This window comes from Alternaria metachromatica (assembly GCF_023757995.1).
Source record: "Alternaria metachromatica strain BMP 0045 chromosome Unknown scaffold_17, whole genome shotgun sequence".
Classification (NCBI taxonomy): domain Eukaryota; kingdom Fungi; phylum Ascomycota; class Dothideomycetes; order Pleosporales; family Pleosporaceae; genus Alternaria; species Alternaria metachromatica.
The window spans coordinates 127,101-150,116 of record NW_026055508.1 but is presented as its reverse complement, the minus strand read 5'-3'; the positions used below and the strand labels follow the sequence as shown (position 1 = coordinate 150,116).

The 23,016-nt window shown below is 51.9% G+C and overlaps 11 protein-coding genes across 11 annotated transcripts; 8 read left to right on the top strand and 3 right to left on the bottom strand.

Annotated features, from left to right (window-relative positions):
• Window positions 1-451: 451 nt before the first annotated feature.
• Window positions 452-5,601, top strand: J4E83_007060 (uncharacterized protein; the record flags this gene model as incomplete). The annotated part of the gene is made up of 7 exons (XM_049333966.1): window positions 452-685; window positions 776-1,386; window positions 1,795-3,255; window positions 3,488-3,658; window positions 3,852-4,469; window positions 4,529-5,192; window positions 5,242-5,601. 7 exons carry the CDS (start codon window positions 452-454, stop codon window positions 5,599-5,601), a joined length of 4,119 nt encoding a protein of 1,372 aa, XP_049186777.1.
• Window positions 5,602-6,860: 1,259 nt separating this feature from the next.
• J4E83_007059 (uncharacterized protein) lies at window positions 6,861-7,553 on the top strand (the record flags this gene model as incomplete). The annotated part of the gene is made up of 1 exon (XM_049333965.1): window positions 6,861-7,553. One exon carries the CDS (start codon window positions 6,861-6,863, stop codon window positions 7,551-7,553), a length of 693 nt encoding a protein of 230 aa, XP_049186776.1.
• Window positions 7,554-7,902: 349 nt separating this feature from the next.
• Window positions 7,903-8,805, top strand: J4E83_007058 (uncharacterized protein; the record flags this gene model as incomplete). The annotated part of the gene is made up of 2 exons (XM_049333964.1): window positions 7,903-8,569; window positions 8,618-8,805. 2 exons carry the CDS (start codon window positions 7,903-7,905, stop codon window positions 8,803-8,805), a joined length of 855 nt encoding a protein of 284 aa, XP_049186775.1.
• A 2,320-nt stretch (window positions 8,806-11,125) lies between these two features.
• Window positions 11,126-13,131, top strand: J4E83_007057 (uncharacterized protein; the record flags this gene model as incomplete). Its single annotated transcript, XM_049333963.1, has 2 exons — window positions 11,126-11,980; window positions 12,037-13,131. The coding sequence occupies 2 exons, from the start codon at window positions 11,126-11,128 to the stop codon at window positions 13,129-13,131; spliced, it is 1,950 nt and encodes a 649-aa protein (XP_049186774.1).
• Window positions 13,132-13,901: 770 nt separating this feature from the next.
• J4E83_007056 (uncharacterized protein) lies at window positions 13,902-15,253 on the top strand (the record flags this gene model as incomplete). Its single annotated transcript, XM_049333962.1, has 2 exons — window positions 13,902-14,269; window positions 14,506-15,253. The coding sequence occupies 2 exons, from the start codon at window positions 13,902-13,904 to the stop codon at window positions 15,251-15,253; spliced, it is 1,116 nt and encodes a 371-aa protein (XP_049186773.1).
• A 163-nt stretch (window positions 15,254-15,416) lies between these two features.
• On the bottom strand, window positions 15,417-15,799 carry J4E83_007055 (uncharacterized protein; the record flags this gene model as incomplete). The annotated part of the gene is made up of 2 exons (XM_049333961.1): window positions 15,417-15,520; window positions 15,580-15,799. The coding sequence occupies 2 exons, from the start codon at window positions 15,797-15,799 to the stop codon at window positions 15,417-15,419; spliced, it is 324 nt and encodes a 107-aa protein (XP_049186772.1).
• A 361-nt stretch (window positions 15,800-16,160) lies between these two features.
• Window positions 16,161-17,335, top strand: J4E83_007054 (uncharacterized protein; the record flags this gene model as incomplete). The annotated part of the gene is made up of 4 exons (XM_049333960.1): window positions 16,161-16,172; window positions 16,306-16,447; window positions 16,502-16,557; window positions 16,610-17,335. 4 exons carry the CDS (start codon window positions 16,161-16,163, stop codon window positions 17,333-17,335), a joined length of 936 nt encoding a protein of 311 aa, XP_049186771.1.
• A 763-nt stretch (window positions 17,336-18,098) lies between these two features.
• J4E83_007053 (uncharacterized protein) lies at window positions 18,099-18,959 on the top strand (the record flags this gene model as incomplete). Its single annotated transcript, XM_049333959.1, has 2 exons — window positions 18,099-18,147; window positions 18,313-18,959. 2 exons carry the CDS (start codon window positions 18,099-18,101, stop codon window positions 18,957-18,959), a joined length of 696 nt encoding a protein of 231 aa, XP_049186770.1.
• A 38-nt stretch (window positions 18,960-18,997) lies between these two features.
• J4E83_007052 (uncharacterized protein) lies at window positions 18,998-19,605 on the top strand (the record flags this gene model as incomplete). The annotated part of the gene is made up of 2 exons (XM_049333958.1): window positions 18,998-19,321; window positions 19,387-19,605. The coding sequence occupies 2 exons, from the start codon at window positions 18,998-19,000 to the stop codon at window positions 19,603-19,605; spliced, it is 543 nt and encodes a 180-aa protein (XP_049186769.1).
• Window positions 19,606-20,186: 581 nt separating this feature from the next.
• On the bottom strand, window positions 20,187-21,314 carry J4E83_007051 (uncharacterized protein; the record flags this gene model as incomplete). The annotated part of the gene is made up of 4 exons (XM_049333957.1): window positions 20,187-20,378; window positions 20,476-20,669; window positions 20,767-20,899; window positions 20,973-21,314. 4 exons carry the CDS (start codon window positions 21,312-21,314, stop codon window positions 20,187-20,189), a joined length of 861 nt encoding a protein of 286 aa, XP_049186768.1.
• Window positions 21,315-21,619: 305 nt separating this feature from the next.
• J4E83_007050 (uncharacterized protein) lies at window positions 21,620-22,972 on the bottom strand (the record flags this gene model as incomplete). Its single annotated transcript, XM_049333956.1, has 1 exon — window positions 21,620-22,972. The coding sequence occupies one exon, from the start codon at window positions 22,970-22,972 to the stop codon at window positions 21,620-21,622; it is 1,353 nt and encodes a 450-aa protein (XP_049186767.1).
• Window positions 22,973-23,016: the final 44 nt, after the last annotated feature.

Genomic DNA, 23,016 nt, shown 5'->3' with positions numbered 1-23,016 from the left:
CAACAAGTCAAGCTGGCGCTTCCAAACGAATGTCTAACCCTAACAGTACGCCTGTGAGTGACTGTGGTTTCGTGAGGGCCGAAACCAGCTGATTTGAGATTATCAGGACTAGCTTCTAAGAAAGGCTCGAGGCTTGTCTGGAAGCGCATCCTCCAGCAGCTTGTTCTCAGCGCGTTTGGTCCATTCAAAATACTCGGCGCATATCGTTACCCGTAATGTCTCGGGTTTGCATGTACGTGCGACGCGAGAAGGTACTGTGCCACACGCGTGCAGCGGCCAATACCGTACTGGTTCACCCCCACCATCAACGCGAGCAATCTCATGACTTCTCTCCACTTTCGCTATAATCGCACATATCACTTGTTTGACCCAGGAGGTAAACATCCATGTTTGACTCGTTGAACTATATTCACACGACACCAAATTCGCCATTCCTGTTTGACCTCTCAGCATGATCAGTGGCAGGTACCACGAAGTGCTTGAACGGCTCGGAAAGGCGGAACCATCAACAGTGGACGAGTGCAAAGCTGTGTTGGAGCGCATTCGTGTCAACAAAGGCCACATCGACGAGGATTACCGACTGGATTTGGAGAAGCTTTCCCACGGACATCGCGACCGGACATTGTATGTTTTTGCAAAACAGCGCAAGCTTGAGGCAGCTTTCACCAAAAGGTTCGTGTTGCAGGTCAAACCATACTCAGATTTTAACAACTGATGCAGCATCTCCCAGCAGCTTTACTCGTCCAAGTATCGTTTCTTGTACGAACTTGTTCAGAATGCTGACGATTCGCTGTACAACGAGGCGCACAGCGCATCGGTACTACCCTTTCTCCGATTCAATATCGCGCCAGATGCTTTCATTGTGGAAACAAATGAAGATGGCTTCAGACTAGCCAACGTTGAGGCAGTGTGTGCGACTGGGGAAAGCTCGAAGAAATCGTCAGCTACAGACGATCACATCGGAGAGAAAGGCTTTGGATTCAAGTCTGTGTTCTCCATTGCAGAGGACGTGCACGTTCAATCTGGACTCTGGTCATTTCGGTTTCAACATCGGCGCGGAGACGACGGTCTTGGCATGGTGACGCCTCTGGACGCCGAGCCAGTCACTCTCCCTGAGGATGTGACTACAAGAATAACTTTGCGCCTCGCGAGGGATGCAACTGCAGAGTACCAGGGCCTACTCAAGGCTGTCGCAAGCATGCCTGATACAACACTCTTCTTCTTGCAGAGACTACGCAGGTTCCGTATTCATGTCACAGACCCAGTCCTGGACGACAATGAAGTAACAACCACTTTCGAGAGAATCGCACTTGAATCTCCCCCAAGTCGCGTTCTCATCAGGCGCCACGAAGAGTTCAACGATGAAATCACGGTTGACGAAAGCTTGTATCGTTGTTTCACTCACGTCGTCGAGAACATGCCAACACACGAATACCGGGAGGGTCGCGGATCGGCGCGCGTCGAGTTGGCCTTTCCAGTTGACTCCACAACACAGCAGCCAAAGCTTAGCGAATCTGGGCATCATGTGTTTGCTTATTTACCATTGCAGCGTTTGCAACAAGTTCAGGTAAGATCAATTCATGTGAAGAAGAAGTATACTGATTCATTCCGTAAGTTCCTCATCCAATCAGACTTTGTCACCTCTGCAAGCCGAGAAAGTGTCGTTGACTGTACATGGAATGAGTTCATATTCCATGGTGTGGCGAAGACGTTCGCGATGGCTGTTGAAGATTTCACGAAAGACGGTGATCCCCTGGGGTATTCTTGGCTCGATTACCTACCTACCGGACTAAGCGACGATCGATGGAAATTAATGCGTCAACTGATTACAAAAGAGCTCGCAGAGAAAACTATCCTGCAGACTTGGCGACAGCGACGTCTTAGAAGACCAGGAGAACTACGTTTACTACAGGACAACATGCTGCATGGCGGCAAACCGATCTTGGAGGCCATATCGGGTGATGTCGACCTTGCCCCTGATTACATTCCTAAATACGTCTCTGAAGTTTTTTCCCTTGGGGTACGTTGGGCAGGTCTACCTCGCATGATGAAACGGCTAGAGACTGATGTCCTGACCGTCACTTCGAGATTGAAAGCCACGGAACCGCACGATGCATGGCACGTTGCATTTGCATCCTTGTTTCTACAGGCATGGTCGATCAAAGCCCCCGACGTTGGTGTCCAAAATAGACTGAGGAAACTGGCTATAATACCTCTGCAGAATCGTCGTCAGTGGACAGGCGCACCAGGGCAAAGCAGCGGTGGGAGTTTGGATCATATCTACTTCTCTGATGTCGACGGCATTCATATTCCCAGCTCTATAGGATTGAATCTCCTCGATACACACGCGTCTTCGAATCCGACGCGAAAAGCCTTTTACACAGCACTCGGTGTCGAGGAGTGTTCGCATGAGTTGGTCGTGGACAGGATCAAGCAGGTACATGGCCGCGCCAACAAAGCTCCTGCTGATATACCGTCGCACCTTCGATACCTTTTCCGCGCGAATGAGGAAGCTTCGCTGCTCAAACAATGGATCTGGGTGCCGACAACAAGCGGGCATGTGAGAGACTCTGCAACGTTATACTTCCCGTCAGAAGAAGCCCATCATCTCTATCAAGCTCTTGCTGAACTTCATCCCTCGAAATATCAGGGAATCTTGGAATTTGTTGACAAGTCTCTAGTCGACTGGGAAGAAAATTCTGCGAAGGACCAGCGTGATGCGTGGGAAAAGTGGTTGGAGCAGGCGACAGGTGCCCGATACTATCCGCCTCTCGTATACGAAAATGCAAAGACGTCTTTGCCAGAGCTTTCCCCAGCTTTAAGGTTAGTCTACCTGTGGTCAACTTACGACTTTTTCGACATGCTCAGAGAGCATTGGCGCGATTACCAAAAGGACATTTCACGCATCGTAGACCAGCTCAGGCACCTGGAAGTACCATGCGCCGCCCAGGTTGATGAGCCTGACCAATTCGAACCTCTTCAAGATACATACCTACCTACGGTAGACGTCATTGATGAAATGCTGAACCTTGGTCTAACCTTGGGCAAGTTTCGTATACTCGATATACCTGGTTTTTGCCAACTGTCGGACAATCTTGACAAAGACGGCCGTGTAAAGTGGCGATTTTTGGAAGAATTTGGCGTACGTAGCGAGGTAGATCTCGAGTTCTATGAGCGCGCTCTTCAGGGTATCAGGTCAGTGGCTCAAGATCCTGATTTGGGAATTCTGGAGAAGATATATGCGGGCCTAGCGAAGTTCGCTAAGGCAGACGATCACGACGATCTTTGGTACGTTCTATTCATCCCACGCTCTTCAACTCAGTCACAAGGCTAATCAAAATAGCGAACTCTTCTCCCAGGAGCTGCTCTGGATACCCAGCAGTAGAAGCTGGGTAGACAAATCTTCATGCGTCTGGCAGGGCCCAGCCTTTTTGCGACACAAGAGCGTGTTGCAATCGCACTATGGGCATATTCCTGCACTGTCTAGATTCTTTCAAGGAACTCTAGATGTACCAGATGCTGTCCCCGAGGATGTCTTGGAAGAGCTGATCAAACGACGGCAAGCTACCGATCTCACAACCACCCTTTCCGTTGCAGGAGACATCTATTCATACATCCGTGATAATACAGTCCGTTACGAGGAGTGGCAGATACTGAGGTGAGTTATTCTTGTTTAATCCCCCCGCGTGATTTTCAATTCTGTGCAGCTTTGGATCGAACATACGATGTCTACATCGTTACCCGATACTGAGCTCAGTATTGGAAAGCTTCAATACATGTTAGCAGCACCATCGAAACCACTTCTTAGCCGCGTTATTTGGTTCATCCTTGTATGTGCTAACAACCTTTAGGACGCAGTTCCAGCAAAACGATTTGATCTTGGGCACGAATAACACCTGGCACACCCTGGAGACATGTGTGTGGCACAGCCGTTTCTTGCTTTCTGGATACGAAGACCTTAGCTCCATCTACCCACAATTGGAAACCTTCTTCGTGAAGCATCTCAAAGTCAAGAAAGTCACACCGACTATGGTTATCAAGGAGATATCGAAAATGGTCAGGAACAAATCGCCCGACTACGATAATATCCGAAAGCGGCTCGTCGACGTCAGCAGGATGCTGACTACTACCAAGCTGGATAAGGCAACTAAAGATGCGCTATCCGATCTTGCGGCAAGCAAGTTCCTGCCCAAAAGACTTGCCAATGGCGGTGCAGTCCTCCTTAGCCGTCACGATGCCTACGCTATCCGGGACCATACTCGATATGGCAGCGCCTTTGAGGAGCATGACATCTTACTCGACTTCTCCGTTGAGGAGGTTCAAATTATGAACGTCATGTTCACGCATACCGGTGTCAAGAGGTATTATCTCTCGTCTTTGGTGGTCGAGAAGTCCACGGTCGAGGAAGATAGTGAGGAAGACGATGCCCTTACGCAACAACTGCAAGTGAAAGCGTACGCTCTATATTGGTGAGTCTTTCCTCATATGAAAGCCACTCTGTGCGATCAGTCAAGCTGACTCTACACAGCTGTGCTGCGAAGTACAAGAGTGTGAAAGCTCTCCATGGAGATCACTCACTTTTCGACACTTTGTCAGCGGTTCGGATCTCCAGAGGCGATCTCGCGACCCACCTGGTCATCGACAACAAAGACCCAGACCTTCATCTTATTGTTCGAAGCGAGCGATCATTCATACACCATGAGAGGACGGCAGACGGTCTAAGAATCTACGTACCCAAAGGCCCGAAGCAACGTCAATCTTCCTATCGATCACAGCTTCCGAAACTGCTTGCAGACATCATGGAAGTCGACGACAGCGCACGTCATGACATCTCTGTCATCATTGGTAGCGACCTCCGAGCCTTAGACGACATCCTGATCGAGCTCGATATATCGTGCGTGTCGTGGATCACAAAGCCAGTCTTAAATTTACCGGATGACGAAGATGAGGATGGAGATGAAGATGATTCATCGTCGCCGTTTGAGCCACGACACGTGCCGAATGCTGAGAGCACAGGCACGCGAAGACGTTCTTCTCTAGTCTCAGCAACTGGGTCTGTGAACTCGTCCGAGTCAACCTTCGTCGAAGATGTGACAGCTAGCTCCAGACATGCGGCCTACAGTCCTAAAGCAAGTCGCAGCTTGGATCAGGAGCGTATTAACCGCCTTCATGGAGCTCTAGGTGAAGCATTTGTAAGTCGTCGCTTCGAGTGACTCCGTATCCGCTTACTGACAGTTGCAGGTTTTTGAAACGCTCGCCGCTCTCAATTTGACCGACTTCACGCTTGACAATTGGCGCAGTACGATTCGCGGAGAGCTCTCACGCCATCCGAGATACGCCGGCATTGCCAACTGGCAAGGTCGCGAAACAGCGGATATCGTCTACACAGATCGCGATGGTACGCTGTCGCAATGGTTGAAGGGGAGATGCACAGGTGGCTATCCTGCTAGTAGTGCTGAGCGCGACTTCGCGAGGCACCCGATCGAATACTACTTCGAAGTTAAGAGCACGACAAGTGCTTGTGAGACGAGATTCTTCCTGAGTGCGGGACAGTACAAACTCGTAAGTTGTCTAGACTTCCTTAACAAATATGTGGGATGAGTTTCGTGGGCGCATGACTGACACAACAAGCAGATGCATGAGATGGCTGTTCAAAGAGACCAGGAGGCAACCAGAATGTATGTCATTATGCGAGTGTCTTATCTTTTGTCGGACGACAAAGGATTGAAGATCTACGTTGATCCTGTGCGACTGAAAGGAACATATGTTGATTTCGAAGCGGAAGGTTGGGTTGGACAGACTCTATGATGTGCTGTATGCTAGCAGAGACACTCGCTCGGTGTGACAGATGAGTTCTCGCATGCGATGCCGTTACAGCCGTGTAGCAAGATCTCAAGCACCGTAGCTCTGGGAAACCATGCATAGCGCATCTCTCTTCCCAAGCGCAGTTTCTACGGCGAAGCTTTAGTTTGTGGGGAAGCCCGTAGATCATTAGTTCACGCGTGCTGACGTCACCCACTTGGCGTGTAAATCTCGACCAGAGCGGATGTGACGGAGGCCTCACCTCCACTAATTCTGGACCACAGCGCGAGAACATTTGAAAAGGGCCGTGATATCCACGCGACTCCTACCATTCTGTGTGCGTCTCGGCATCAAGCTTTACATCGCCTTCTTGACGTGCCGATTACCCGCAACTGCTCATACCGTTCCTGACGCGGCCTCAAGCCTGGATGTCATTGTGCATGCGGCGAACCAAGTTTTCAACAAATGGTCATCCGTCTATGCGGTAGCCAGGGACTTTACACTGGCTCAGTAAGTGCTTTCGCGTCGTTCAGAGCCAAGAATCCAAGCAAGCGCCTCCGAACCGGGACTTACCAGACGCTAAGAGCCCCAGACTCCGATGGCTGGGCATGTAGACCTTCTAGAAGGCTACTAAACTTACGAGGAGCTTATTTTCACGCCAGGACGCAGCCAGCCATAACCTCAGGAGCGCTTCCGACGTGTCTTTGGTATTGACACGGCTGACCTTCCATGCTACTCACAGCTGTGCCGAAATAGCCTTCTCGTCATCCACCAGCATCTATCGTTTCGTGGATGTTGATGGTGAACATGCATCTCGCCACGAGATCTTGGTCCGATGAATATGCTAGCATATGACGACCGAATTCGAGGATGGCGTGTGCATGTTCGGTATACCAATTGTGACGCTACTCTAGATGTACCTCTCGCAGTATATATATTGATCTCCTCTCCCTTCATTAATACTGTCATCTCAAAGCCGTTCAAGACATTAATTCTTCTACGGTTGACACGAAATAACACTTCAATCGCTTCCCGACACCTACACGTCCTAATCCAAAATGGCTCCCCGTGCTGTGCACTTCATCCGCCACGCCGAAGGCTACCACAACGCAGAACACAACGAGAAGATCCCCGACCCCGACCTCACACCGAAAGGCAAACAACAATGCAAAAACCTTTCGGAAACGTTTCCATTCTTTGATCGCATCGACCTAGTCTGCGCAAGCCCTATCCGCCGCACAATCCAAACAGCACTCATCAGCATGGAGCCGTGGTTGCAATCCGGAAAGCGCAACATCCTCGCTCTTCCCCTAGCCCAAGAAGCTACATCTGAGCCCGCCAACACACCAAGCGATGTAAAGCGACTTCAGAAGGAATTCGGCGATGTATGCGACTTCCACAGGTGCCTGGACACCTACACAGACTTCAATACCAAGGAGGGCAAATGGGCACCAGACGGGGGCTCGCTGAAGGCACGCGCCCTGGAACTCCGCCGCTTCTTGCGCGACCGCGACGAAGAGGAGATCGTCGTGGTATCGCACGGCGACTTCCTGCACTACGTGTCTGGGGATCTAGATGAGAACGATTGTCAGGCACATGGAGATTGGCAAAACACGGAAATGAGAAGCTATCGGTTTTTCCCGGTCGATCACGAGGATGCGCTGTTGCAGGAGACAGATGAGAGTGTCAAACTGAGGGATGCGAGTGCGCCTGGGCAGGCGATGGGATCGGCTAAGGAGGGCACGCCGTGAGATGCGATTCGACGGAGCGACGATGACATTGTGCAGTTTAGCGAGCTTTATCTGGAATGAAAAATATTTTGACAAGATGCGCTTCATTAACAGAATCACGTCGAGATGGCATGAGTGAATGATGGAGGTCGAAATGCTGATGCTGAGAAAGACGGATGTTCGTTCCATGCGCAGTTGCCCCACAGCGGCGAGACGGAGAAACTTGCTACTTCCAGCGGCGCTAGCCCCGGGGGTGCCTTCCACGAACGCGTGCCATCGCGGTCTTGCAACATCACCTTGCGACTGCTCCTGGCGTCCTTATAATCCAAGATGGAGTCCCTCGCTATGAAGACCGTATTACACCTGCTACATGTTCCCCAACATAGCCGACATCCTCGACCCCGCACCCATCACGCCCTGCACCTCCGCACCAGGGACTCCTGCATCGGAGACAATGGCTAGCGACACGATCACACACATCGTGCTCTTCAGATACCGCCAAGATATATCATGGACGGACCTAGAGAGCCACTTCAAGTCCTTCATGGCCCTACAACACAAGTCGCTGAATCCGAACACCGGCAAGCCGCTCATTCAGTCGCTGAAAGCCGGCAAAAACAGATCGTGGGAACCTTTTTCCAAAGGCATGACACACGCTTTCGTGCTCGAGTTTGCGAATCAGGAAGATTTGGACTATTACCTCACCACTGAGCCGGTTCACAAGGCCTTCTCTAAAGCCGCGAAGCCGCTGATCGAGGATAGCTTAGTCGTCGATATCAAAGACGGTGTGCTTTTTGGTTCTGCAGCCGAACATCCGTCGGCGAAAGGAGATGGGGTCAGGAAGGGCACATGCCATTGCGAGAGTGTAAAATGGACCGCGAAGCTCGAGAATGCTGAGCACGTGCTCTGTCATTGCTCAACATGCCAGAAGCTCGGTGGTGGACCGTACTCGTGCAATCAGATCATACCGAAAGAGGAACTGCAGATTGTCTCCGGCGAGGAAAACATCAGGCAGTATGGGTACAAAGGTGCTAGTGGTATGTTCACTTTGTGTTGCTGAAGGAGGAAAGGCTGACTGGGTGCAGGCAAGTTCGTGCGATGCTACTTTTGCAAAGTTTGCACGAGCCATGTTTATCATCATCAGGATGTTATGCCGGACAAGATCATCGTGCGCACTTTGTTACTGGAAGGCGGTGAGGACATGCCAGCCACAGCCGAGATCTTTGGCGAGGGAAGGTTAGCCTGGGTGCAAGAGCTTTCGAAACAGATTTAAGCACGAGTTCTGGAGATGCAAGGAATGTGATGATTCAGAAAGGGATACAAGCGTGGTGGCAAAGGATGCTGCCTAATGTGGCACAGCTACTTCATCATTCAAAACGAACAACACCTCACTACTCGATATCTACTTGGAATCCCGAGTGCGAAACGCATCTTTGACGGTGTATCATTGATCTCGCCACTGGATGGAGTCGCAGGGACATGTCTCATCTACTCTATCTACCAACAGAGCTTCTCATTGAGATCCTGTCTTCTTGCTCTTGCGCCGACATAAAGAGACTATGCGAGACATGCCGCTCGCTATACGACGTTGGTGTATGTGAGCATTCCTCAACTTTCGCATAGCGACTGACGACGAGTAGATGCCAGAGTTGTACCGCAACATTGACTTGAGCTCACATAATGCTCCCATCGACTGCACGCCTGTTTATGACGGGCTTCATCGGGTGCCACCCGATTTTACCCACAGAAGATGGGGACGCCTCGACTTGGACGTATTTGAGAAGCAGCTGCAATTTACACGAACTTTGCAGCACGATCCGGGGCTTGGTAAGCACGCGCATGTGCTATGCTGGACAGTCTTCAATTTGTTTGAATGCGATGAGACGGCTTGGGAAGACGGAGAAGAAGAAAGTTTGGAGCACGAATTCAAGCGCTTGACGGATGAATACCCAGGGTCGGAAGATCTGGATATTGACGGGCATGGAAGCTACGGTACGCGGATACGCTATTCAAGGTGTTGATGCTGACTATGTTAGGCTCTCTTTGGCGCACGTTCCGTAGCCTTGATAACGTCTCCGAGATTGACCTTTGCTTCACGCAGTAAGTGTTTGGCTGATTAGCGATGATTGTTTACTGACTTCTAAAGGTCATGCGATCCTCTACTACTGCCTTTGATATGCTTTCCTAAAGCTACTTCGGTGCGCTTGAGTGGCTGGGTGCGACGCGACGTTGTCAATTGCTTCTTCCAGGAGTATGCCCACCAACTCAAAGCACTTGAGTTACACAACCTGTTCCAGTCTGACGAGTTTGACCCGCCTTATCCAATGTTTTTTGCCGTCCAAGACATGGTAGACTATTTGCAGGAACACGAGGAAGATGAACGCACCGCCCTAGACGACCGGTACATGATGGGATTGCTAGATTCTTACGTTGGGGATTTTACTGCTCTCACTTCTTTGTGTATTGCTACCGTCGGCAATTCCTTTACGAATGTTTGGTACGATACAGAAGAGGGCAAGCAACGATACTCTGAATGGGCGCGCTTCATGCAATCCGTTCGGCATACCCTACGTTCTCTCTCCTTCAAGCAGGGTTACAATCGAAATGAATACGACTCTCCAAGAGGCATTCGGCCACCGTGCCCGCATTATTCGTATCGGCCAATGGATCTCATGTTCCGACAATGGATCTTGCCCGTTCTATTGGAAGCTCCATGGCCTCATGTGAAGCAGATGGAGATCAGAGGCGTTGGAAGGCATGTGGAAAGTATGGTTTCAGATCATACACCGACAGAGCAGGAGTCAGCCGAACCAGGTCTTCAGCTTGGTTTGATATCGCATCAGTCACGGGATGGTCGTGCGGAAATCAGGAAAAGCCTCGCACGCATGGCTTTTCCGTATGAGAAGAGAGAGGAGCTATTAAAGCTACTGCCTGAAGGTGCCAGACTCATCGTCGAAGAAGAGCAGGAAAGAGATTACGAAGAGCTGCACTGAAACATTGAGGGCATCAAGTACATCCTCGCAGTGGGGTGGTCGGCCACAGTTTATAGAATATAGATGTCTTACAAGTTCAATTACAAGAAATGGCGAACAGTTAGCCAAAAAATCATATCGCAAATGGTGTCACGAAAGACCAGGTGCTCGACAATATCCTCACCCACAGCGCGCGGCTAAACTCCCACATGATGTGGGGCTTCAACCCCATTGGGCCATGCCGAACCAAATCCTTCCTTCTCAGCCAGAGACCGCAAGGATGCGCAAACACGTTGAATACCCGCGACCTGGGAAATGTTAATTGATGCTTCTCATTCGTGGAGTCAACAGCCACCGAAGGAGCGGGCCGTGGGCATTCGAGCCGCGGCTCCACTTCATATGTAGGTACGAGTAATGTGAATACAGCGAGCGGCATGCATGTTGTATAGAGCATGCCGCATCCCGACATTTGACTCCTAGACACTATCTGATGTGTGGATCTAGAATGAATCCTTCGGTTCGGTGTGGCGTGGGTTTTTGTTCATTTATCAAGATGGGTCGACGAGGCTTGGTCGTGCAGCGCCTACACGTTCACTCCTCTTGACCAGACGTCCTTTCGCTATGTCTGCGCGCAGATCTTTGTTGTTCTTAGCTGCGAACGCTATCGGCGTTCTTGGAAGTCCGGTTGCTTTCCGCGATGTCGCACCTGCCGCCGCCACAGTCTCCACGAACTCGCCTGCCGGAGTTGCGCTTTTCCCGAACGAGGCAGTCCAACTGACCAACGACGCCCTGAATGCGGCTGCTCGCCAAACCAGTGAGGTTGACGTGGTTTCACTTTTTGGCTTCGACAATAAGGAGGAGACGACGGATGGAATCAGCAGCGGTCAATGCAAAGTCTTCCCAGGCGATTCCGACTATCCGGAAGAAAGCGTATGGTCTACCTTCGACAACCTGCTGGGAGGAGCGCTCATCAAGACGATTCCCATCGCTGCACCATGCTACAAGGACTCGGCCTGGAACGACTATGATGAGGCGAAGTGCGCAGACATCTCAGCCAGATTCACCACATCCGATCTCCACACAAGTGACCCGACCTCGATGATGTGGCCGCTCTTCCAAGGCCGCACGTGCATGCCTACCGACGACCCTAGTGGCACCTGTACGCTAGGTGGCTATGCATCTTACTCGATCAATGTCGAGAATGTTGCCCAGGTGCAGCTTGGCGTCAACTTTGCTCGCAACATGAACCTCAGGTTGACTGTCAAGAATACTGGGCACGACTATATTGGAAAGTCGTCTGGGGCAGGTGCTCTCAGTATTTGGACACACAACCTCAAGGACATCCGGTTCATTGAGCAGTACGATTCGACTGAGTACAGAGGCCCGGCGTTCAAGGCTGGTGCTGGTGTCCAAGGGTTCGAGATCCTGGAAGCTGCCCGCGAACACGATGTGACCGTCATGACCGGGATCTGTGAAGTAAGTCGCCATGGTATGCAACGTTTTGCAGTCGCAGCCACTGACCCTGAACGTAGACTGTTGGATGGAGTGGTGGCTATATCACCGGAGGTGGCCACTCACCTCTCGCATCCATCTACGGCATGGCCGCTGACCAAGTTCTCGCCTTTGAGGTCGTCACCGCCGATGGGCGTTTCGTCACTGCCTCTGACTCTAAGAACTCCGATCTCTTCTGGGCCCTTCGCGGAGGAGGCGGTGGAACTCTTGGTGTTGTGACTTCAGTTATCGCCAAAGCCCATCCGAGAATACACGTTACCAAGTCTGTCTTCTCCTTCCAGGCCCCAGTCAACGACTCTGTCAACTTCTGGAAGGGCATCAACGCTTACATGAAGCGGTTCCCTGAGTTCACCAACGCTGGGACCTATTCATACTTCTGGATCTGGAACTATGGTACGACGCTCGACTTCCAGATGACTCCCTTCTTTGCGCCGAACCACACCATTGAGTCCTTCAATGCGCTCACGAAGGACTTCTTCGCCGACCTCAAGTCTTTCAACATCTCAGTAACTCCCAACACGACCTACCACGACGACTTTTACTCTGCCAACAAAGGCTCATGGGGTGCGGATACGCTCGGCGTGACCACCATTCGTCAAGCTACGCGTCTCTTCCCCAAGAGCCTTTGGGCAACCGAAGAGAAGTTCAACTCTTTCTACACCACTATCAAGGACACAGTGATGAACGGCCACACGGTGGGTGGTTACCACATGGCTCCAGGCAACCCTTTCAAGGTTGACAATGCTGTCAATGAGGCATGGCGCAACACCCAGTCGTTCTTGATCACCGCGAACATGGTCCCCGAGAACGCGACGCCGGCTCAATTGAAGGAAGCGTCCGACTACCTTACGTACGACATCATGGACTCGTGGCGTGCAGTCGCTCCGGCGTCCGAGGGTGGCGGCGTCTATCTCAACGAGGCGGATATCCAAGAGCCAAACTGGCAAATCGACTTCTACGGCGCGAAGAACTACCCCAAGCTTCTCGCAATCAAGAAGAAGTGGGACCCCAAGGGCGTCTTCTACGCGACAACAGCTGTTGGCAGTGAGGACTGGGAAATCAGGGATGGCGAGCAGGGTACTCAAACTCAGAACGGACGATTATGCCGTGTCTAATTTCGCGGCTTGTCGTGTTTCGGCGTGATTATGGATAGTGCTGCGCTTTCATGTTGTATACACATACACCCCCCGGTTCAAGTGCCTAGCGTCTGTTTCAGGCAGCGAATGAGCAGCCCTGGAGAGTGAAAAACTTATTGAAAAGCAATGGCCAGCGAAGATTCTGGAGTCATCATGCGCCGTTATCGAAATGCGCTGCTTTCTTTTGGGGTTGTGCTTACGTTCCAACGAGTCACGATGTCTCTGCTTGTGGTATTCTGTCTCGATGCTCAGAAGTTGTGAGAGACTTTATCGGCATCACATGTCGTCAAGTTGGAATTGTGAAGATATTTGAATCACATTGTACTGTGTATTCAAGGCAAGAAACAAGTTGTTGATTCAAGAGGTATCTTGCAGGCCCGCTGTTCATGGTGTTGATACTCGCCCCCTGAGAACGCGTCCGCGCTTTCCCCGCCCACTAGCGCAAAACACAGACGCGTCGCAACAAGACGTCATTAGGATGGGGTGATCGCAATGCCACCCTTTCTCATTTATCTCTACTATTTCCCTCTGAATCTGCGTTTTTGCCAACCTATTGTGTTTCGACGATTGTCGCTGTATATTGTTATTGGAATACAATCACATCAGCACCTCATACAAGGAAAAACTTAAACAGGTCTGCAGACTACACTAAGATAAGTACATGCAAAGTAGGTGTGTTAACATTGATGTAGACCCTAGGGTGTTTACTTTTGTTCAAGTTTGACGTGTCAGGACCGCACAGTTTCAATATGGCGTACATGAACTCATACCCGATGCCGACTTTGGAGAACCAAACTCCGTCCTACCCGCCGATGTCGAATCAATCTATGTCGAACCAACCTATATCACACCAGCCTATGCCGCACCAGCCTATGTCGCATCCGCCTATGTCGCACCCGCCTATGTCGCACCCGCCTATGTCGAACCAACCTATGTCGTACCCGCCTCCTATGCCGCACACGATTATCTCGAATGCGCCTATGCCGTACCCGACTGTGTTAAACCCGACTACCTCGAACCCAACTGCGTCTAACCCGAGCATGCAAATCATCGATGATGACGAATCAGATTTTGAGCTTGAGAACAGGCCTGTGACGGAGAGCTGCGATGTCTTACGGTATGCGATTTTTATTTTAGTAACAATGCGCGCGTTGCGTGTTTCTACGCAGCCACCTTATACAGAGGAAATAAAACGAACAGGTCTAGAGCCTACACTGATGTTACGCCACCTACTTTGTAGGTTTCTATGTTGATATAGGCTGCAGACCTGTTCAGGTTTTTCCTAGGTTGACGTCCCGTCATGAACATCTCCGATTCTCCATGATCTGCGTATAGTATCTGATTTGTATGCAGGCGTAAGATACGCACCTTGATTGACAATGGCGAAATGAAAGTGGGCGAGTTCCAAAAAGCAGTTGGCATCGCGCCCAATGCGTACTCGCGCTTTATGAGCCAGCATGGGAAGGAGAAGGGAGTTGAGTCTTCAGTGTATGTGGCAGCGTACGCATTCTTCCAGCAGCGCGAGATGGCAGGCATCAAGACGACCGCGAATAAGAAGGCGAAGAAGAATGAAGGAGACGCGGGAAAGGACAGCGTGCCTAGTGTCGATGATGTTGAGCTGGATTTTGAGAAAGAAGATAAAGTACCAGTATACGGTAAGCTTTCGCACCACCATGACGGAAGAGATGTGAGCACTCACACGCTGATAGATAAATGCGACGACGTCCGCCATAAGATCAACGCACACCTCAAGAAACCCGGCGTAACCCAGGCTGCATTCCTTCGCGCAGCCTCAGCGTCCTTCCACAACCCATCCAAGACCCTTAACGCGCGTCAACTCTCTGCTTTTCGCAGCAAGAAAGGGGCGTTGAACGGCAACACATCCGGCATCTATTATGGTTCGTACGTCTACTTTGAAAAGCTACGCATCAAAGAGGGAAAGCCCAAGAGCAAGAAAAGGCAGGAGATGGAGGAGATACATGCCAAGGATGGCGGAATCGACACAAAACATATGCAGGACCGACTTACTACCCTAGAGGGTGACCACTGGCACCATGATGCCTATGGGAGGACGATTCTCAACGGGGAGATTCTTGAGTAGAGGTTGGGCGAGGGCCCTTTGCCTTGTAATATATGTGTTCGATATGTCGTGGTAATAGAATGGTATTTACAAGTGACGTCCAATGTGTGTGGATATCTGATGGACCCAACGCCATAAACGCCGATGCTTGATTGTGTGAAGCCGCCGAAGTAGTGTAAAGCGCTCATAGTGTGGCTGCTGCCTCAACAGCTCCAGCCAGCTTGAACGTCTTCGGACTCGAGAAGACGATTTCGACGGGGTATTTCCATTCCATAAACTTGGCCCATCCTGCACAGATGTTAGCTACCTGCCATCTATCCGGTCATCTAACCTTGAAGATGACGTGCCCCAGTATGCGGCCTTCCTGCCAAAGTATTTCCCCAGGTATGGCACCATGACCATTGTCAACAGCAGCTCCAATTGCTGCAGCGACTCTTTCCACTCCCGGTCCGCATCTGACATGTATTCTTCCTCATCGGCTGAGGAGCTTGTTGCCGAGGATGGTAATGAATCGATCTCGTCGTTGGAGGATGGCTCGATGAAGCTCTCGCTATTGCTCAGGGACATGGCGGCGGTGGCGTTGGATCGTTGACAGGAGAGGGTGGTGGATGTATGACTGGATCGGCGGACTACCGTAGCAGCATTGGCGATAGTGACGGGATCGCGACGGCTATGGTAGAGGCGCGTTCGGTGAATGGTGTCGGAGCGCTCCAGCCAATGAGCGGAGGTGGGGCTTAGCGGCAGTCGGCACGTGACGCAAATCTTGGCACTCAGCGTTCGACTCACACATGTGTTGCGGCGAACTTTGGGGTGACCGCCTGCCTGACTCTTCGACTCACCACGCCTACATATCACTACGTACTCCGAATCGATACCAGAACATCCCCAGAACTCACTGAAGATCGAAAACTCGAGTGCAACCGCAATCATGGCTGATACTGTACGTCACAGCCCCACGTTCGCTTTCGAAATATCCTGTGCCTTGAAAGTGGGCTTGCTGCATGCCAGCTTGCTAGCTGGGACTTATTTCTACTTCCCTACAAAGAGCTACATACTAACGGACACTTACACAGGCCGATCTCCCTGACCGCAAACCCCGCAAGTCGGTCCAATTTTCCGAAGGTGCTACGATTGTCGACAGCAACGGCGACGTTACCGAATCACTAGAGATGAACGGCGACAAGGACTCCGCTGAGGGCCACGCCGCGAGTGCTGGTAAGATGGACCACACACTGGAAATACATCAGTCGCTGACAAGCGGGGCTACAGGCGACGACAAAGAGGTCGAGGAGGTCACCGACATGTTCGCTGATCTCGCAAAGAAGGTGAGGCGCAAAAAGCATGCGCGATTATCAACATTTTGCTGACAAGATACAGAAGAAGAAGAAGTCCTCCAAGAAGAAGGAAGGCGAGGAAGAGGACGGCGCAGAGGGCGACTTCGCCGCGCTGAAGAAGAAGAAGAAGTCCAGCAAGAAGAAGGTCGAGGACGACTTCGAGGCCAAGCTCGCTGCCGCCGGCGGCGACAAGCCCGAAGGCGAGGAGGAGGTCGCTGCTCCCGAACCCGAAGTACAAGAAGGCGACATGATGAAGGGCACCGGCATCTGGGAACACAACTCGACGACCCCTATCTCGTACAACCTCCTCCTGAACCGCTTCTTCACGCTCCTCCACGCACAACATCCCGACCTCGCCAGCTCGGGCACAAAGAGCTACAAGATCCCGCCCCCACAGTGCATGCGCGAAGGAAACAAGAAGACCGTCTTTGCCAACCTTGCCGAGATTTGCAAGCGTATGAAGCGTTCCGACGAGCACGTTGCGCAGTTCCTGTTCGCTGAACTGGGTACGAGCGGTTCGTTCGCCGACCAGAAGCGCTTGGTCATCAAGGGTCGTTTCCAGCAGAAGCAACTCGAGAACGTCCTCCGCCGATACATTGTCGAATACGTTACCTGCAAGACCTGCCGCTCGCCCGATACCGACCTCTCCAAGGGTGAGAACCGTCTCAACTTCGTCACCTGCAACAGCTGCGGATCGAGACGTTCGGTACAGGCCATCAAGACTGGTTTCTCGGCCCAGATCGGAAAGAGGCGGAGAATGGTGGGTTAGAGGAATTGATGTTATGCGCTTTACGATGTTCAATGTTATGCATGGCTTGGGCTGGGGATTCTCGATCAGCGGGCGCTACGGCTGTTGCTGTTATGACGCTTTTCGGCGGTATGCACGGTCATGATGATTCAAAGCAATGTCTGTGGAAGGTTCATGTACATTGAGATGAGTCAAAAGATACAGTCTAATAGACGCAGAAGAGAACTTGCTCAGTACATGCGTAATATGTGATGCTGATATACGCGCTGGGAATAAGATGCAGACTAGCATGTGAGATATCGTGGGCGCTTAAGTCGGTCGCAAGTGGACCCTGATAGCTACGGTGCCTCCCGGAGCTCCCCTGCATCGTGGATGCATGCGAACATGTTTGTTTCTGCTGTGCCCAACTCTTCTAGTTCAAAGATAGCTTCTGGCGCATGAACGACTTTATGCTATTCTCTTACTCACCCGTGGCACAGGCTTGGCGCGTAGGCCAGAGCGAGGGAAGCGGGGCGCTGATTCGGCGGCTCGAGAGACCCCGCTAGCCAGCAGCTGCGCGCTGGAGGCTGAGCAGCTTGACCAAGGAGACACCAACGGGGCGCGCGGTTAAAACGTCTATACTGCTTATGGTGCTGATGCTTCCGTAGACTAATCTAATCCCTTCTCCGCTCCTCTCCTCTCTCCTACATTGCGCGTGTGGTTGCTGCTAACATCCCCTTACCTTGTTCTCTGAGACCCAACTGCAGTCGCGTCAACTCGTCGCCTTAGGATCGCAAGCTTGAATATGTCGGGATATCAGGGAACTCCACCACCAGGCGGGAACTACTACCCTCGTGAGTCGCGTGTCGCAGTGTATGTGGAAGTAAACTGACGAGAAGTAGCACCGCCAGGTACATCTACACCATTTGCTTTCCTCCTGTCATATACCGAACGCCCCTTCTCCAGCCTTCCAATACTACAACACCGCTCCTCTTGAACAGCCCTCTAACATATACCAGACCAACAGGGCCAGCAGCAGTACTATGCGCCTCCGCCAGGCGGCCAGTCCTACCCTCCACCACCCACATCCCCTCCCGCACACCAACAGCAGCAGCAACACTACCCACCTCCGCCAGGTGGAAATGCCGCTCCACAACAACACTATGCGCCTCCGCCTGAGCAACAGCAATATGCGCCGCCACCTGAGCAACAGCACTTCCAGCCCCCAGGCCAAGCGCAATCGCCGCCCCCGCCTTTCCAGCAGCAACAGCCGCCACAACAACAGCCACAGCAACCGATGAGCCCCGGCTTTGGTGGATTTCCGGGTGGAAGTCCAAGTGCGACTCCGTCAGGATACCCTGCTGAGAAGACTGGCCATCCAGGCATGGGCCATCAGTCGCAGATGAGCCAGCAGAGCATACCCCAGCAGCCGCAATACGTAGGCGCGGGCGCGGCAGCACACACATCGCCCGCAAGTGCCTCAGCAGACGACGTGGGAACCTTCAATGGAGGAAGTTACCGCGTGAGCCACAGGGACACAAACTCCATTCTCACAGTGCAGTTAGCCATCGGATGTCCTTTTACTGCTAAACCTGGTGAGTCTTCCAACACACGATCCATTCTTCGCTACTATAGGGAGCGAAAGATGCAAAGAACGAATGACTAACACAACTCCCAGGCGCAATGATAGCAATGTCCCACACCATGACGCTAAAAGGCAACCTGAAGTTCTCCCTGAAGAAAGCCCTCATGGGCGGCGACATGTCCAAATCCACATACACGGGTCCCGGTGAACTTCTTCTCGCCCCTCCCTCCATCGGCGACATCACAATCATCAAGCTTGGTGGAAAGGAGACATGGTCGGTGGGCCGCGACGCGTTCCTGGCTTGTACACAAGGTATTGTGACGGAGTATAAGAGTCAAGGGATTGGCAAAGCCATGTTCAGTGGTGAGGGACTGTTCGTGTACAAGATTAGTGGGACGGGTGTGCTTTGGGTGACGAGTTTTGGCGCGATTATCAGGAAGGATGTAAGTTTCCATTCATCCATCTCCATGCCAGCTGAACGAAGTGCTAACGTTATTGATTCCTCCAGCTTGCTGCCAACGAGAAATACATCATCGACAACGGTCACCTCGTTGCATGGAACTGTAAATACGTCCTCGAACGTGTTGCTAGTGGTGGTATCATCAGTAACATGACGGCGGGTGAGGGCCTTGTCTGCAAATTCACGGGACCGGGCACTGTGTTCATGCAGACGAGGAATGCCGCGGCGTTTGGGCAGTGGTTGGCCGCGAACGCTGCTGCGCCGTAGGTCGCATGTCAAACACGGTGTATGATGATATGGGATAGTTGAGTTCAATCAAGAATCAGAACAATCGATACCACCTACCATCCACTACAATCTAAAGCCACAAGACTAAACAACCCCCCAACCCCCCAATCCACCCCCTACTTCGGCGCCTCCAGATTCTGCACCCCCTCCACCCTCTGCACAACCCCAAACCTCTTCCTCCCCTGATCAAAAACCGCATAAACCCCCTTCAACCACGTATCACCCAGAATATCAAAATCGCTCTTGCCCCTCGACTGAATCCCCCCATACTGCATCCCACCCCCACATTTCGCGAACCCAAAATCTTCCTTTTGGACTTCAAACACCTTGTCACCGACCGCCAGGGCCAGCGTAGGTAAATCCGTGACTTTAGTCCCTAGGGGAAAAACCCACCCCTGATGCGCTTTATCAAACACCGCACCAGGAATGGTACTGTATATCTTCTCGCAGAGCGCGTCATCCAGCAACGCCAGTGTAGTTCCTGTATCAGCAATCGCCGTGTTTGCAGGTGGTCGTTGAATGGTTTCGCCGTTTAGCACGGCGGTGGGCGAGGGGAACTGCTAGAACCCGCGTGAAGAGTCGATGGGGACGTAGTGGGGTTCTGAGACGCCGCAGCGGGAGAGGACGGTCTCGTCGATGTAGCCGAATGTGTAGAAGGATTCTCCGGCGTCGAGGTCGGAGGTGTCGCGCCAGGAGCCGAGGTAGCAGGTGAAGAGTTCGCTGGAGGTGGGGATGTCGGATTGGGAGATCATCTGGGTGGAGGGTGTTAGTGGTTCGTGGGTTCAGAATTCAGTATTGATGGAAAGGCTAAACAACCGAGAGTTGGTGAAAATAGGGAAGAGGACTGACCGATTCAACAGGCGTAGCCACTTTCTTCGGCTTGACAGTATTGATGTGTCCGAAGCCTAGACCTAATAGCCCGTCTCCTGCGCCGGAAGTGAATTGTGGACTGAGTTTGTTGGCGAGTTCAATCGCTTGGTTCTCGATGCATAGGCCGCCGAGAGTCACGTTGTCTGTGCCGACGATGCCGGATGCCGTGGAGCCTGTATTTCAAAGTCAGATAAGAGGTCTCCAACATCTGCCAGTCATGGCTGTAAGGCTGGATGAATGAGCAAGTGCAGGAGAAGAGAGTGAACTCACCATCCCCATACCTGATCCTCCAACTCGCACCCTCAACCTTCTTGAACGTCTCACTTGCCTTCGCATCAAAAACGTTATGTTTCGTCTTTCCATTCACCGCGCCCTTCTTCGTCGCAGGATCCAGCAGGGTAGACTATAACTACATGACAAACGTATCAGCCACGCCTTCTCACCTCCAAACCTAGAAAAGACGAAGAATGACGTACCCAAAGATCACTGCTCCCCGTATCAAAATGCAAATTCATCACCTGCGGCGGCGTTCCAATCTCCACAGGACAAATATACAACGCATCATTCTGCTGGTCTTCCGCTTTGACCTCGCCCGGTTTGCCCTCCTCTTCAATCTTGCGCAGAACCGGTTTGGTTTCTTTCTTGGCCGCGGGTTTAAATAGGTTCTTTACGGATTTCGTGGCGACGTCGAGGACTTGGAAGGGCCCTTCGGTGGTGGGCGCGAAGTCGTATTTGCGGAGGAGGGAGGCGTAGGATTTTAGGCCTGCGCGCTCGCAGGTGGGATTGGGGAGGATGGATATGCGTTTTAGGTTTGACATTCTTGGGATGCAAAGAGGTATGTAGGTGAGTGTTCTAGAGGTTGGGGTGAAGTAGGAGAAACGAAAATAGATGGTGAGGACGTTGTATATAGGTTGGTTAAGATAATTCGCTTTCAGGGCGTAGCAATAGTATTAGGATTGTTTTGAGGAACGAGGAGAGGATTTGAAAGTGAGTGATGACAACTGTAGCCATGCGCCAACCACCTGCCGGTCTCACAATGCGGAGCAGGAACATGCGGTCAACCACGACCAGCTCTTGCTCACAGCCCTTTCTATGTATTCCTTCCCAACTACAGTGTCTATGCTCAATCAAAAGTAGTCTTCTTGCCCTGCGACTCAACAATCGCTTGACTGGCCCTTTGAGTACTCATATGAGCAGCACCACTCTTGATATTCCTCGGGTCAACCTTTCGCTTGCCACCCCGTCCGCCATTGCTCTCTCCAAAGTCTTGCCTGCCTCCTCTTTGGCCTCCTCCTCCCCTGCCAAAGCCCCTCTCGCGACCTGCATTCTCTCCATCCGCACCCTCCTTCTCATGGCCAAATCGCTTGTGGTACCTCGTATGATTGTCTTCAGCGAACTCACGACGCAATTCTCTCCCCATGAGCTTGTTGACTAGCCATTTCCTTTGCTTGACGGGTTTGCTGGTGTCGACCTCGCTATCACTCTCGTCCCTGTCCTTCTTGTTCTTGAACGCCGACGGGTCTTTGAAAACAAAACCCTTAACCGCTGCTGTTGCAGCTTCCACATCCCTGAAAGTGACCCAGGCAAAGCCCTTGCATTTGCCAGAATCTTCAAACGTTGCCATGTGTATGTTATCAATTCTTCCGCATGGTGCGTAGTGGTTCTTGAGATCGTCCTGGGTAACGTCGAAGGAGAGGTTTCCGACGAACACGCGCTTGTTGGGAGGGTTCTTCGGTTTCGCATCCTTGGCTCCACGTCCGTTATCCTGAGTCTCTTCCGTCTTGGGCTTATCTGGGCGCCCGTCGAAGCTCTTTGCATTCTTGATCAGCAACGCGCGGTTATCCATCTTCATCTCCGTCAAGGCAATCGCCGAGTACATTGACAGCTCAGTAGAGAAGTCGACGTATGCGAAACCCTTGTTCATTGGCTTTGTAGTCCAACTCGGGGGCGGCGGCCTCGTGGGAGGGGGCATGTGAATGCGTGTGATTTGGTCGTCGGGGATTTCAGTATTGTCCGTCAAGAACTTTCGTAGCGACTCCTTGGTGGCAGACCATGGCAAGTTGCCGATCCATACACCGTATTCCGAGCGCTTCGCAGCATTCTCCCTGTCTTCAGCTGACTTTGCGTCCGTCTTCCCATCCGTCTTCGCGGCCGATGCTTCTCCGTCTGTATCGGCGGCGGGCGTCGGGTTCAGCTTGGCTTTCTTCGCTTTACGGGCGGCTTTCTTGGAGGCGGGTTCGGGGAGGTTGACATCGATCTCGAGTTCGTCAGGCAATGCTTCGCGCTTGCGCTTCTTTGCGGGTGTCTCTGCTGCGTCCTCGCTATCGGACTCTGCAGCTTCAGCCTTCGACTCGGCCCTCGCGCGCTTCTTTTCTTTCTTTTCCTTTTTGTCCTTTTTCTCCTTCTTGTCGCGACGCTCCTTCTTGGAGACAATGGCAATCTCTTCCGCCGAGGACATCTCTGTATCTGACGACATTGTAGCGTGGGTGGTGTTGCGTATCGATACTTTGCGGCTCGAAC